Source organism: Phocoena phocoena, chromosome 5 (assembly GCF_963924675.1).
Source record: "Phocoena phocoena chromosome 5, mPhoPho1.1, whole genome shotgun sequence".
NCBI classification, from domain to species: domain Eukaryota; kingdom Metazoa; phylum Chordata; class Mammalia; order Artiodactyla; family Phocoenidae; genus Phocoena; species Phocoena phocoena.
In genome coordinates, this window is record NC_089223.1 from 12,935,393 (window position 1) to 12,951,707 (window position 16,315).

Genomic DNA, 16,315 nt, shown 5'->3' on the forward strand with positions numbered 1-16,315 from the left:
TGTAGATTTAATTATATGTCAAATAATAATGTTTTATTATTTGTATCATTTTTTTCAAACTGGATCACAAACATGTCATAAAGTCAGTTTCTTATATCCTAACTAAATGCATATAACTTTTTTTAATGGAGTAGAATAAATAGAAAATTATCAAAGTATCGCTTACAATAAAGCCTCTGAGACCTTTGTTTCAGTTATATATGTCTGTCTAGCAATCAATGTGTTTAGGGTCATAATCTACAATGGGTCTCTTACAGTGGGTTCCAATCAAAAATGTTTGAAAACACCTTTCTGTATCTTAATTATTTTTGTGCTCTCTTCTCTATTAAGAGTTTAGACAAGAGAGTTAAAGCCTCATATTTGTCTCTGTTGACTTTCTGCTTTATGTATCCTGCATTGTTTATGCATTTCATTATTAGAATGCAGTTGTACCTATGCCAGTTATATTTTTATTGTAGATATAAATTCTGTTATTAAAAAGTACCTTTCAGGTTTAACACTTTGACATTAATAGCATGACTTTCCTTCCTTTACATTTTTTCTTTTTATCTTTATCTTTTCTTTTGGCCTAAACCTGAAATGTTTCTTCTTTCTCATTTTATGTTAGTGTATTAGAAACTACCCTTCAATCTTGTATTCAGTGTATACTTTGTCTTTTTCAAGAGCTTTCATCAGAGGTAGTTTGACTTACCTGAGATGCTAAAGGTCTTTCCCTATCTACTATGGCATTCAAATTAAAACAGTCAAGATTTTATAATCTATTATTTTGGTAATTAACCTTTCAAAGAGGCAAATATATGATGTGCTTTACTAGGTATTCAAAAGAACTGCCTTGAAAGTCAGTTGCCATGTTAGAGAATTGAACCATGTAGAGCAATATACAATTAGAATATCAAAAATGGCACACTTACATAAGTCTGCAGGACGGATATAAAGGTTTTCGTGTGTGTGTGTTTTTTTGAGAACTAGGTGTCTTTCTTTCTTTCTTTGGTTGCACCGGGTCTCTTAGTTGCGGCTTGCAGTCTCCTTAGTTGTGTTTCACCAGCTCCTTAGTTGCAGCAGGCAGACTCCTTAGTTGCGGCTCACGGGCTCCTTAGTTGTGGAATGTGAACTTTTAGTTGTGGCATGCATGTGGGATCTAGTTCCTTGAGCAGGGATCGAACCCGGTCCCCCCTGCATTGGGAGTGTGGAGTCTTAACCACTATGCCACCAGGGAAGTCCCAGATATAAAGGTTTCAGTGTTTTCATTCTGCTTTGGGAGATCACCTTTATTTATAGATGACCTTTCATAATCTCCCAGTAGTGATTTTTTTGTTTGTTTTTTGAGTGGTTCTTGATCTTGGACCACTTAGAAAGGTAGAATCAGTAGCAGTTTTAAATCCTCATTTTGTTTCATGGTAGACTTAGATATGAGAATGGGTAAAAGTATACTGGAAACGTTCAGGGTATAAAATTGTCTTCTCGGGCTTCCCTGGTGGTGCAGTGGTTGAGAGTCCACCTGCTGATGCAGGGGATACGGGTTCGTGCCCCGGTCCGGGAAGATCCCACATGCCGCAAAGCGGCTGGGCCCGTGAGCCCTGGCCGCTGTGCGTCCGGAGCCTGTGCTCTGCAATGGGAGAGGCCCGCATACCGCAAAAAAAAAAAAAAAAAAATTGTCTTCTCATGCATACCACTAATGGGGAATTTCATTTGGAATTACCCCCGGAACCTTGGAATCTTCTTGCATATGGTAATAATGTAGGATCCCATTGCCTTTGGTAGAGAAAATATCATCTACTGTCTCTAAAACATAGGATTTTTTATTGTTTTTATTTGAAAGGATAGCTGTTTTCCCTCATGTTCCTTTAGCGTTTTGTTTATTCCTCTTGCATGGCACAAATTACAACTCACAACATTGCTACTTATGTACATGGCTACTTGGCTCCTATTATTAGTTTCTTTAGGGCAAGTGCAACTGTGACTGGCCTTTTTTTTCCTTCAGTACCCCCCATGTCCTGGCACAGTGCTTCAATACAGAAGGCATTCAGCAAAGTCAGAATTATGTAGTAGCCCATGTCTTTATAATTGTTTCTACTTGTCACTGTTCTTCCCTTCATTTCTATATTTTTCTTTTTTGCTTCCTTCCTGTCTCCTTTGTGGTGCTGCTTAAAGTCGTTGTTTGCTTTGGGTCAGAAAGCATCATTGCATCAGGAATATCTTTTTGACCATTGGCTATTAGATATTTTTGCTGCTGTTTACTTCCAAAAATAGTCCAAACAAACAAATCTAAGCATTTCAGCACTGTTCTAATTCTAGATTATTGACTATATTGGTAAATTGATATTTTATATAGATATGCTCTTACTGTTTCCCTTTAGTCCTCAAAGTGTGGTCTGTGAACTTTTGAGGTCCCTAAGACCCAAAAGGATGTCCATAAGGTCAAAACTATTTCATAATAATATTAAGACATCACTTGCCTTTTTCACTATGTTGGTATTTGCACTGATGGTGCAGAAACAATGGTAGGTAAAACTGCTAGAGCCCTAGCATGAATCAAGGCCAAGATTCCGAACTGTCATTGTATCCTTAAAATTTTTAAATACTAGTTTCACTTAAGAATGTTCTTGATGAAGCAGTAGTTTTTAATAAGATGAATATATAAAGTTCAAGAAACTCTAGTTCTCCTAGTACTCATTAATAGAATTTTTAGACACCCCCCACCATGCAGTAATACATTTAAATGGCCAGTTTGAAAAGTTTTTTTTTTTTTTTTTTTGGCTGCATTGGGTCTTTGTTGCCGTGCGTGGGCTTTCTCTAGTTGCGGCGAGCAGGATCTACTCTTCACTGCGGTGCGTGGGCTTCTTGTTGCATTGGCCTCTCTAGTTGCGGAGCACAGGCTCTAGGGCACATGGGCTTCAGTAGTTGCAGCACATGGGCTCAGTAGTTGAGGCATTCAGGCTCAGTAGTTGCGGCATGCGGGCTCTAGGGTGCCTGGGCTTCAGTAGTTGTGGCTCGCGGGCTCTAGAGTGCAGGCTCAGTAGTTGTGGCGCACAGATTTAGTTGCTCCACGACATGTACGATCTTCCTGGACCAGGGATCGAACCCGTGTCCCCTGCATTGGCAGGCGGATTCTTAACCACTGTGCCTCCAGGGAAGTCCTTGAGTAAAGAAGCTTTTTAAAGAAAAGTGGACAATCCAAATCGTTTGGCGAAAGCCCTTTTCAAGTATAAGAAAGCAGGACACTTAAACTGTTAAAATGATATGCATGAAGTTTAGGTCAAAGTTTTGATACAGTAAAGATCTAAATTCTTAGTTTCATGTATGATTTGTGGCATATCAGGAATACTATGTAAAAGCAGTGTCCTTAGTACCTTTATACTTATTTTACAGGAATTGGACTATAATTTTATTTACATAATTATCAGAACTTGTAAATGTCTTCATACATATGGCAGTTAACATAGCTGTGATTTGTTCCAGAGCAGAGTTTTTCACTCAGGGCACACTCAACATTTATAAAATTGTTCTTTTGGAACAATTTTGTGATTTGCTTTTCAGTAATGTTGCTAGGACTTCATTGCAGGAAGTAAAGTATTTTTTAGTTCACTCCAGGCGATTGGTTATCTAGGCCTTGGTTAATGTTATTTACAAATACGACTCAGGAGCCTTATGATAATGATGGCTATCATTTCATGACAGTTAATGGGGGACGAGGCCAAGAGTTTTAGGGGGGGACTTGAGCATCCCCCAGTTTTGGTGTGGGGGGCAGGGAAGTCCTGGAACCAGTCCCCCCAAACCTCACAGATACTGAGGGGTGATGGTATTCACTAAACCAAGACACTGACTACTTTTACTTTAATATGAATTTCTTAAATCTGATCTCTCCTCAAATGTATAATGGAGAATAATTTTAGAACTCAGCCCTTTGAAGAGAGGAGACCTCAATAGAATATTAATTTGTTTTGCATAGACGGGTGATGCCAACTTCATTAGTTTGTGAGGGCTGCCGTAACAAAATACCACAGACTGGGTGGCTTAACCAGCAGACGTTTATTTTCTGCCATATCCAGAAGTTAGAAGTCCGAGATGAAAGTGTTGGCTGGTTCAGTTTCTTGTAAGGCCTTTCTCCTTGGGCTGCAGGTGGCCACCTTCTCGCTGTGTGCTCACATCACCTTTCCTCCATGCGCACACATCCTTGGTGTCTCTTATAGGGACATCAGTCCTTTTGGATTAGGTCACTAACCTACTGCCTTTTTTAAGTTAGTCACCTCTATGAAGGACCTATCTCCAAATACATTACATTCTGAGGTACTGGGGGTTGAAACTTCAACATAGGAATTTCGGAGGGGACATAATTTTGTCCATAACACTAACATTTGTGTAAGAGCTAATGTTCGTTGAATACTGGCTGTGTGCCCATTACTGAACTAAGTGCTTAATACGTATCTTCTGATTTTACATGCACATTAGCCCTGTGATTATTGGCATCTCTGTTTTACATCTGAGGATGCAGAGACTTAGATTAAGTAACTTAGCTGAGAGATGGGATTGAAATTCAAGTTGTTTGGGCTCTAGTGTCCGTGTTCTCTTAGGCAAGAATTGGGTACTAGGAAGCAAAAGCACAGAGAGAAAAGGGTTAAAATATAAAATACAAACCTGTTTTGCAGTGTCCACTAAGTTCTTGCTAGTAAGTAACCTGTGAATTGGAAAATCATTTAATGCCAGCCCTGGTTGACTATTAATGTTTTCTTTAAAACTTGGGAGGAATTTTTGGTTTTAGGATGGAAACAGTGAATGAAGCTAAAGATTTTTAGCACATGATTTGTAATTATCAAAAACAAATTTGCTTTATTTTCAAGTTATTCAAAATCCCTTTCTGCTTTTTCTCTTTTGCAGAAGATTCTAGTGTTCCAGAAACCCCAGAAAATGAAAGAAAAGCAAGTATATCATATTTCAAGAATCAAAGAGGAATTCAATATATTGATTTGTCTTCAGATAGTGAAGATGTTATTTCCCCAGATTGCTCCAGGACAGTTCAAGAGAAAAAATTCAGCAAAGACACGGTGATTATAGTGTAAGCAACTTAATAGATTTATTATATTTGCATGTATAAGACTTTTTTTGAGAAAAAGTTACTTAAACTGAAAATTTTTGATGACTTCCCCCCTTTTTTGCCTTTTCCTGACTGCATCTTCATCATTTTTCCCTAACTTAAGAGATGTAGAGAGATGTGCGTGTGTGTGTGTGTATGCGTGCGCGCGCGCGTGTGTGAGTGAGAAAGAGAGAGAGACTCTGGGTAACTGATTTTTTTTTTTCCGGCTGGGCCATGTGCTGTGGGATCTTAGTTCCCCAACCAGGGAGTGAACCGAGGCCACGGCAGTAAAAGCACCAAGTCCTAAGTACTGGACCACCAGGGAACTCCCATGGTTCTGATTTTCAATAAAAAGTTCAGTGAGAGCAAATATTTAAGTTTTTCATTCTCCATAGATAATTATTTTCACAAGTACCTTCAGTCACCTGTAACTCCTTTCTGATTTGTTCTTGAATCCTAGAGTCAAATCATTTTAACATTTTTGGGACACATTCATTGAGCTAGCACGGAGCTTTGTATGTTAGATAGAAAAGCAGTAAATAAATTAAAAATGCAGGATGTCAGATAATACATATGATGGGCAAACAGGAAGGGAAATGCAGGGTTTGGGGCCGGGCTAAGGGCATGGTTTCTAAAGCGCATGGTTGGAAAAGGCTACATTAAGAAGATGATGCTTGAGCAAAGACATGAAGGAGCTAAAAAAGGGAGCCATGTGGATATGATGGGAGGGGCATTGGGAGTAGCCTGTTTAATGACCCTGAAGTAGTATTTTGCCTGTTGTTTTTGAGGAAAGTGGGCGGCGGGGGCGGGGGGGGGGTAGTGGTGGCTATGATGCGAAGTGAAGGACCTAAGGTCAGAAGGTGCCGAGTGGGATAGGGAAAGAGCTTTATCATGTTAAGCCCATAGGCTGTTTGGCTTTTATTCTGAACGAGATGGGAAGCTACAGGAACATATTGAGCAGAGGAGTAAAATGATCTGATCTATATGTTTAAAAGTTTTTAAGGCTGTAGGGGTGTCGTAGTAGAAGCATGAGTACTCTTGTGATAACCAAGGCAAAAGATGGTGGAAGCTTAAACCATGCTAGTAGCTATGGGAGTGAATAATAAGTGGTTAGATTCTAAATATACTCTGAAGGTAGAGCAGAGAGGATTTATTGATGGATTTCAAATGGAATGGGAGAGACGGGAGTCAGGGATGACCCTAAGATATCTGACCTGAGCAACTGGAAGGATGGAGCCAACCCTAACTGGGATGAGGAATGCTGCCTTGGGTGCAGTGGGGGAGCGCCTTTCGCAGGAAAGACCAGCAGCTCAGTCTCGGACGTGCTGTGATTGAGGAGACTCTTAGGCATCTGAAGTGGGCTTGTCAGGTAGGCAGTTGGATTTGTGACATTCGGGTTCTGGAGAGAGGTCAAGGTTCCACATCTGAATTTACGAGTTGTCAGGATACTTGATATTAAGAGGTGCATGATTAGATGAAATCAGTAAGAGACACTAGTGTAGCTGGAAAACAGAAGATCTCTTAGTTGAAGGACTTAGGCCAGGCGAACTCTGGATTCTAGGAACAGGAGATGAGAAGAAACTTACAGAAGACTCTTAAGGAGCAGTCATTGAGGTAAGAAAAAAGTCAGAAGGTTGTGTGATCAGAAGCTAAGTGAAGAAAGTGTGGCAGAGGTGCAAGAGGTTAACACTATCCACTCCCAAGATGAGGATTTCCTCTTAAAATGAACTTCTTTGTGTATATAAGCCCTGATGAACATGCCTTTATCCTGAACTTAACTATGAAATAAAAAATAGTGATGATCCTGTGTGGTAAATCCTGAGGAAAATTGATATTATATTAGCACTCCAAATTTTACTTTTTATTTTGAAAAAAATTTAAACTTACGGAAAAGTTGCAAGAATAATCAATTTCCACATCCTTTTAAAAAGATTAAGATTCACCCATTTTTAACATTTCCCCACATTTGCTTGTCACCTTCATAAAATAATAATCAGAATTATTACTGAAACCTTTGCCTCTAATAATTTCACGTTTATCTCCTAAGAACAAGGTCATTCTCTTACATAACAAGAGTAGCATTTCTTTTTTTTTTTTTTTAATTTTTTTTTGGCCAGACCTCGTGGCTTGCAGGATCTTAGTTCCCCGACCAGGGATCGAAGCTGGGCCCCATGAGTGAAAGCTCTGAGTCCTAACCACCGGACTGCCAGGGAATTCCCTCCAAAAGTAGCATTTCAAATTCACAAATACTGATTAACATTGGTGCAGTAATATCATCTAATATATAGTCCTATTTAAATTTTACCAGTTATCCCAATAATGTTCTTTATAGTAGTGCTACTCAGAGTACTGGTTTATCAGTAAGGAATGTGCCCTAGAATGTAAATCAATGTACTCATTCCTTCACCAAGAAAGTCTTGTAATGAAAAGAAAAAAAAAAAAACTGAACTAAGCAATATGCTTAGTAATGTAGTTGTTTTTCCTTCTGTTTTAAGTTCTTTATCTTGTCATGGACAGATAACAAACAGTTTGATTTCGAGGACTAGCAGTCAGTCCATGGATCATATTTTGAGTAGTACTTTATAGTAAAGTTTCTTCCAGCCTCGTACATTGGGTTTAGTTTTTCATGTGTCTTTAGTCTCATTTAATCTGAAAGTTTCTCAGCCTTTTTGATTCTCATGATAATTGGCCTTTGAAGGTAACAGGCCAGGTTTTTTAGGATGTCTCTCAATTTCTGCACCCCTGTTGTTTCTTCATGATTAAATTTAGGTTAAGTGATAGGAGTTACATAAATGATTTTGTGTCCTCCTCCATGTGTTATGTTAGGCACACTGATAACCAGTTTGTCTCATTATTGGTGAAGTGAACTTAACCACTCAGAAGCCTGCCAGGTTTCTCCTATAAAGTTAACCATTTTCCCGTTTTTCATGATTATGTAATCTCTGATGAGATACTTTAAGACTGGGTAAGGATCCTCTTCCTTAGCAGACTTCCCTTCAATAGTTGTAGCATCTATTGATGATTCTTGCCTGAATCCGTTATTACACTGGTAGTTGTGAAATGTGGTATTCTAACTAGCATTCTAGAATTTATACTTGGTCTTCTACTATAGATAGTTTTCCCTTTTCTCCTTATTTATTCATATATTTATTTAGCACAGTAAATACAAAAATGGAATTATAGGTGCGTTTTTGCTCAACTGATTATAATCTATTACTATTATTACTCATTTTGGTGCTGAAATTGCTCAGTTCTGGCAGGTGAGGGCCCCTTTACATAGACTCTGGATTTGAGAGGTTCCTATCATTTTTTGAGCCTTTCCCTTCTGGCGCAAGATGTTGCAGACTAGTGTTTTCCCTACTCCAAGCCTGAAATTAGAATTAGCCATTTCTCCAAGTAGCACTGGTTCCTTTTTAAAGGAATGGTATTTGGAAATCTGTGGACTGGTTGTGTCCTTCCTTTGCTATTGGGTGAAGCAGGGGGTTATGTCATTGCCCTTTTAGCAAGAATGGGCTAGGATATAAGAGAGCCAGAGAATGTTGTTTGTTTTTTAAATCATGAGTTTATAATAATATATTTCATTCTAATCTACTAATACGAGGCTCCTCCTTGCCTCTTCTCTATATTCTTTCTCTGACAGTGAGAACTCTGCTTCCACCAATATCATTATATTTGCTAATTTGTTTAATCACTCAGTGTACATAAAATAATTTCAGAATTGCTGTAATCATGCTTCTTGACCGTTAAGCTCACTATGAGTTTAATATTTGTTTATAAGTTTTATTTTGTCTTTAGATGAGGGTATATGGTTACAGTACTTGGCTTTCTTATTTAAATTTTTCTTTGTTATTCACTTGAAATGTAGTTCAGTTCATTAATTTCTGTTTGTATTCCTTTTAGGGTTTTTCCCTTGTCCCTCGTTTTAAAAATTTTACTTTCAAATATTTAAAATATTAACATAGTGCCAAAAATTAAAACTCCATGTACAGTGCGCTTAGAGAAGTATTAACTTTCTGTCCTTCTCCTTCTGACCCTTTCCTCCTCCTACCTCAGAACTAACCAGTTTGTTTAGTTTCTAGTCATAATTTGTTTTTCTTTCGTTTATCTTTTCTTCTTGTTTCCTACACAGAAGATAGCACTGTGTCTTGTGTTGTGTATGTATAGATATATGTGTACATTTATTCTCTATTTTATTAACTTAGCAGTATATATATCCTGGAAATCATGTCAGCTCATAAAAATCTGTATTCTGTTTCAGAACTCCATAGTACTGCATGGTGCACGTTCCACAGTTACAGTCAGTACCCATGCATGGGCCTTTTTGGTTATCAGGATTTCTTAACCTTGACATTGTTGACGTTTTGGACCAGGTAGTTCTTTGTTGTGAGGGGCTGTCCTGTATGTTGTAGGATGTTTAGCAGAATCCCTGATCTCTGCCGGCTAGATACCAAGTAGCACCTCTCTAGTCAAGACAATCAAAAATGTCTCTAGACATTGCCACATGTCCTCTGGGGGCAGAATTGCCCCCCTTTTGAGAACCACTGATATAGATGCTAGGAACTCTGGCAATTGCTGCAATCTCTCAGGAAGCATTAATAGACAAGAGGAGCTGAAGACAGAATCCTAGGTGGTACTGGCAGTTCAGGGAGGTGAAAAAAGTCAGAAAGCCTTCTACAGAGATTAAGGACAGGCTAAGAGGTCAAAGGAAAATCAGAAGTAATGATGCTGCAGAGCTCCTGGGGTGAGGGTTAGGGTAGGGCTGCCTTTTCAAAAAGCAACAGTGATGGGAACACAGAGGAGAAGACAACCAGTGAAAGGTTCGGGGTGTTCTGGTTTGTGTTTTTAAATCACGTTTGACATTTTAGAGGGTATTATTGCCCTTAGGACAGTTTCACCAAAGTGATGGGGCAGAAGATATAAGCCAGTAAGTTGAGAACAATATAGGAAACGCTGAAATAGAAAATCAGCCTTATAAAATTTGTGAAGGAGAGGAGAGTCTGCTTCTTTCACTGCTGTGTCCACAGTGCCTCGAACCCCTGGCATACTGAATGAAATGCAGTCTTGAATGCACTGTAGGCTTGGGAGGAAGAGCTTAAGGAGAGAAAAGATTCAGGAGAGAAGATGGTAGGCAGTTAAGAGGGCCCTGTAGGATGTAGAAAGGCCTAGAATGAATCCCTTAGCACTGAGAAGGGACTTCAACAGAAGGGAGTAACTTGATCTGAGACTGGATAAAAGAACACAAAATGGTCATTCTTGTTCTTGTAGATTTTTTTCTTTTACTTTTAAAGCTTCAGTCATATAAGAAGATAAAATAATAGCTAATGAACACTTATATATACCACCTACCTGTAACAATTTTTAACGTTTTCCCTTGTTTCATTATTTCATTAATTATTATTATTTGCTGAATATCTTAAAGTAAATTAAAGATACCCCAACATTTCTTCCCTTAATACTTGCTGTACATCCCACTTCCAAAAAACAAGTACTATTATCAGTGAACAGTCTCTACATCATCTAATTCCTGGTTTATATTCAGATTTCATGTGTTTTGTAGCTAGTTTTTCAAAACAGAACCCAAATAAGGTACATTTACTGCATTTGGATGTCATGACTCTTAACTATCTTTTGATCTTAAAATAGTCCACTCCCCTCCTCTCCTCTTTTTTAAGGATTTTAACTTATTGAAGAGATCAAGTCTTTTAGACAAAATAGACTTTTCTGATTGTTTCTTCATGATGGTATTGAATTTATTCCTCTGTTATTTGTATTTCCTGTAAATTGGGCATTAAGTCCAAGGCATGATAAGATTCATTGTCAACATGAAGACTTACTACATCAAGGGCACCTAAGTTTGTCCCATGGAATGGTGATGAATCTGATCACTTGGTTAAGGTTGTGATGGTCAGAAGAGCAAGGACCTTTAAAGTGCTTATCCAGTACAGGAATGGAAAAGGATTCAAACCTGAAAGCTTCCATGTTCTCAGTGAACTAAGACACAGAATCAGTTAGGGAGCGTGAATGTAGTGAGGCAGAGTGAAAATTTAGAGATGAGTACATAAGGAATGAAAAGTCTGGGTGTAATGGAAACGGAGATACATGTAATTGTCTTCAAATATTGAAGGCCAGACAGAGTGTTAAGAGATTTATTTTACCTTGTTACTTTAGAACGGTTTTTCAGAGCAAGGTTCAAGAAGTCAGCCTAGAATCTTATTAAAATACATATTCCTCATCCTTCACAATCTGTTTTGATATGTTTTCAGGGGATTCTTAGGCATAACTGGTGCCCTAACAGGTACAGCTGAACTAACATGAATAAAGTATAGAGAAGTTATTAAAATACAGGTCCTGGATATGTGTCTAAGAGAGCTGTCCAAGAATAGAATTAGCTGCATAGCAAAGTCTGCATTCTCTGGCACTAGGAATATACTTAACTATATTTCTTTCTTTGATTTCTGTAACTTCTGTCCATTTGTTACACTTCTGCTTTTTGATCTTCAGAATGCTTACTGTGGTAGAAAATCAAAATTTCAAAATGAGATTTTTTTTTTGTTTGGAAATACACGAGTGAAATTTGGCTCACGTCTTTTACATAGGATAAACATATGAAGTGAAATGTAATGAGATTACGTTAGTTGTTGTTGCATGAAGCCTTATATAAAATAAATGCTCCCCGTCTGCGGAAGAAGTGTTTTGTTCCTGGTAGACAGTCTGATATTGAATGGGGCCATTCCGATTTTAACACTTAGATTCTGATCACCTAGCTAGGATATGAAAATTCTTTTATCTTTGTACTAGTGTATGCTTCAGAATTTCTCAGGAGCAACATGACAGCACTCATCTTTTTTTCAGGGTACAGGTGAAAAAGTAGGAAAGAGAAAGTGGGTGTGCAATGGATGAGTATGGATCTTAACAAAATAAGTGCAGGTTTTTGCTGTTCTTTTCTATTCCAGCCCAGATAATTTGAGATATGTTCAAAGTATGCTGACTTTGGGAATGTAGATTTATATGCACAACTGTACTGAAATGAAAAAAGTCGTTTTAATCTTTGACAGGTATAGATTGCATTTATTATTGAAAAGAACTGCAAATATACTGTATTTTATATATACACATATATAAAATTATAATGAAATCACCTTAGTAATACATTAAAACACTGTTTTTTTCCCTCTGAAAATATTTTTAGTTCTGAGCCATCTGAAGATGAAGAGTCCCAAGGCCTTCCTACCATGGCAGGTAGAAATAATAATGATATTTCAGAATTGGAAGACCTTTCGGAATTGGAAGACCTTAAAGATGCTAAACTTCAGACCTTGAAGGAACTTTTTCCACAGAGAAGTGACAGTGATTTACTTAAGGTTATACCCCTTTATAGTAATTGGTTATTATAGTTGTATTGATGATTTAAATGTCTCCTATATCCAGTGCTGTATTTAGTGGATAGTCATTTTTCTAAAGATACCTCATGTTTGAAGATAATTATTAACTTTAATATTTAATAAAGGCAAATGCCAGAGATTTACTTGTTGAGTCTCATAGTAGGTGAGGTTTATTCACCTATAAATAGTACAATCTGGGCTTCTCTGTATCTCACATAGGTTGTGAAGTTTTTTGTGTTTGAGTAGTTCTAAAATGGGGACAACCTTCCTCCCCCCACCTCTCACTAGAAACTCAGAAATGTCAGGAGGCTTTTTTTCTTTTTTTCCCCCCGAAATAACAAGGAGTTGCTGTTCACATTTAGTGCATGTGACCAGGGATGCTAAACACCCTACAATACTGAGGATAGTCCTGCATAACAGAAGAATTGCCTGCCAATAGCACCCTTGCCAAGAAATATTGATTGAACTATAGAAACAAAATAAGTGGCTGTAGTTGGACTGTTATAGGTATCTATGTCTTATTATAAGAGCAATTAAATACTCACCATTCCATTAAGTTTTAGATAGAGAATAAATCTCTGAAGGTTAGTAAATAGTTTATCCCTAGCTCTGCCACTTAGTAATTGAATGATCTTCGGAGAATCATTTAATTATGGGTGCATAGTTTTTTCGCCTTTGTATTTATCATCACCACCACCCACCCGCCCGACAATTCCCCTTCCCCAAGCTGAGGCATAGGAGGTACCGTATCTGTGTGGGCTTGGCAGGTAACTCTGAAGTGGTAGACATTGGCACATACCCTTTCTAAGAGGGGTAGCTGCTCCTTAGCTTCGGTAAGATATGACCATGTGAAATCAATGGCGGCCTGTTCTTATCGAATAATTCAGATTTTCAAATAAAGTGAAAAGACTGGATTTTTATTTGGTGTCGATCATCAATTTAACAGCTTTATTGAGATACAGTTTACATGCCGTAAAGATCACCTGTTTAAAGTGTATAATTTATTGGGTTTTAGCATATTTACAAAGTTGTGCAACCATCACCATAATCTAATTTTAGAACATCTTAATCATTCCAGAAAGAAACCTTGTACCTATTAGCAGTCACTCTCCATTTCCCTCCCCCAGTCCTAGACAACCACTAATTTCTGTCTTTATATATTTGCCTATTCTGGACATTTCATATAAGTGGGAACATAGAATGTGTGATCTTTTATGACTGACTTCTTGCACTTAGTATAAGGTTTTGAGGTTCTTTCATGTTGTATCGGTACTCATTCCTTTTTATGGTAACTAAAGAAAGACAAAACCAAAGATACCGTTCAGGTCAAGCAAAACATGTCTGAACCAAAAATGGTCCTAGGCCTGCTAGTTTGAACTCTTTAAGTGTAGATTATATTATTCCTTTGTTCTCTGGTATATTTAATATGAATCTTTTTTTCCCAGATCATTTTGATACCTTCTTACTGTTAGCTAAATGAAACTTTAACGGTATCTTGGGTCTACATTTTCCCCTTCTAGTAGCATAATTTGCCTCCCAAGGGGTTTTTTCCTAGAAAAAGAAGGAACGGATGTAGCCAGTAGTAGCAACACTTAAAAGTGTTGGAAAGAACTTTCAGCAGAATAAACATGATGGAGTAGTAAAATATTCAACATAAAGAAACAAATCTCAGTTTAAAAATACTTTAGCTTGATTGCCAATTTTTCAGGTAGTTCAAGGGGATTTATTTCCTATATAAACATTGATCTCTAATTTTATAATTAGTGGAAAAATAGGATTGATATCAATAAATGAACTTTGTATGTGTATTTCAGTAGTATCTGAAATCTTGGGAATTTAGCCTATCACTTGCTCAAAACAGCACTCTCTTGAAGTAATCTGGATTTCAAGTGATCTCCCATCATTTCAAAAGATTTAAAGGTGACATAGGTTACTCTACAGAGGCTTTTAGACCCACATAAAGTAATCTAGGAAGTTATAAAATATAAATTTAGTCCTAGGCTTGATAAGAATGTGCTTTGACTATTTTGAAAATGAGGAGGGGCTTGCAGGATATCTGAGGATCCGAGACAAGGAAAACTAGTATAGAAAAGAGCATTATCAATGTGTTTTGAGGCTATTTAATTTAATACAAAAATAGCTTATTTTAAAAAGTGAGATCTTTTTAAAACAAGTAGCTCATTGGAAATACAGGAAACTATAGCAAGAGAAAAATATGGGGTATTTAGTTTTTTCTGAAATCCAGAATGTTACAGAACAGTATAAAAAATAGTATTTTGAAACTTAATTATGTAAGCCATATATTAATATGTTCTTGAACAAATTCAAGCAATTTAATTTAGAGCAATTTAGAAATAGAGCAAATTTCAAGAGTCCTTTATCCCACTCAAGAAGTATTAGATTAAAAAAAAATTATGCCAGAATTGTGGTTTCTTTTAAATGTCTGTCAGTGTCTCTCTCTCTCTCCCTCCTTCCCTCCCTCTCTCCTCCCTCTCTCTTTCCCTCTCCTTCCGTTCCTTTCTCTCCCTCTCTCATTCCTTCTCCTTCCCTTTCTCTCCCTCCCTCCCTCCCTCTCTCTCTCTCTCTCTCTCTCTCTCACACACACACACACACACACACACACACACACACACACACACACACAGTGCCTGGACTCACTCATAGGTAGGAAGTTTTTGAGACTTTAGTGCACAGCCTTGCAATTAAAATAACAAAACCTTGAATACAGTGTACATAGACTATGTTTTATTTTTTGCTTTAAAGTGGTTATAAATAAATCTAATATATTTTAAGATATGCTTAGGTAAGTTCAGACCTTTTAGATAAACCAGATTTTCTGAAAATTTATCATAGGATTTAATGAACTTAAGCTAATATGTATGTATATTTCTCCACTCTGTATATTTAATATATTTGTTCTTCAATGTTTGGTAACTTAGTGAAATAATTCTTAAAGTATTATTTTTAAAACATTACTCTTTTCTCATTTTGTTAGTTAATTGAATCAACCAGCACTATGGATGGAGCAATTGCTGCTGCCTTGCTGATGTTTGGTGATGCAGGTATGCCTGACTTAGTTTCAAGCCATGCTGACTTAACTAGCTATATAATAAATATCTTCTCATTTTAATATTACTCTTTAATTTACCAAGCTCCTTCATGAATTCTTATAGGAACCTTAGGAGGTATTAACAGCTTCAGGGTTTTTAGATGAAAATTGTGAAGATTAAGAAGGTTTAAAAAAAAAAAGGTTAAGGGAATTACCTGAGGTCATACAGCTACTTGGGAACTGGATTTTCTAGGTTGATATGTTTTCCCCAAAAAAGGGAAGGGGGCAGTTTTTTCATTGGTAATTTTGCTTGTTTTCTGTAGATCAAATCTCATATCAGTGAAGTTTTGGGAGGTATGTGTTCTTTCTTAAGTGTCCTTGCTAATTGCATTATAGTTTTATTTTATTTTATTTTTTTTTTGCGGTACGCGGGCCTCTCAGTGCTGTGGCCTCTCCCGTTGCGGAGCACAGGCTCCGGACGCGCAGGCTCAGAGGCCATGGCTCACGGGCCCAGCCACTCCGCGGCATGTGGGATCTTCCCGGAGCGGGGCACGAACCCGCGTCCCCTGCATCGGCAGGCGGACTCTCAACTACTGCGCCACCAGGGAAGCCCCATTATAGTTTTATTTACATAAATCTGAGTCAGGAACATAATGTCTTAAGGAACGTCCTAGCTGGTAATCAGCATTCCTACATTTAGTAAATATTTACTCTGTAATCCAGGCTTAGAATACAAAAATAAATACATTTAAAGGAGCTTACATTATAAAAAACACCTCCAGTTTTTTTTTAGTAAACGCTATCTAGATTTTT

General features: G+C 37.5%; 1 protein-coding gene across 4 annotated transcripts in view; it reads left to right on the forward strand.

Moving 5' to 3' along the window:
- The window catches only part of SMARCAD1 (SWI/SNF-related, matrix-associated actin-dependent regulator of chromatin, subfamily a, containing DEAD/H box 1), a 67,812-nt gene that overhangs the window by 10,187 nt on the left and 41,310 nt on the right, over positions 1-16,315 (forward strand). For 3 of the 4 annotated variants that reach the window (XM_065877406.1, XM_065877407.1, XM_065877410.1), the window contains exons 2-4: positions 4,876-5,053; positions 12,261-12,432; positions 15,449-15,515. In XM_065877406.1, coding sequence (XP_065733478.1) covers positions 4,876-5,053; positions 12,261-12,432; positions 15,449-15,515 — 417 coding nt within the window. The remainder of the gene's footprint in view (positions 1-4,875; positions 5,054-12,260; positions 12,433-15,448; positions 15,516-16,315) is intronic. The other variant, XM_065877409.1, reaches the window with a different exon arrangement.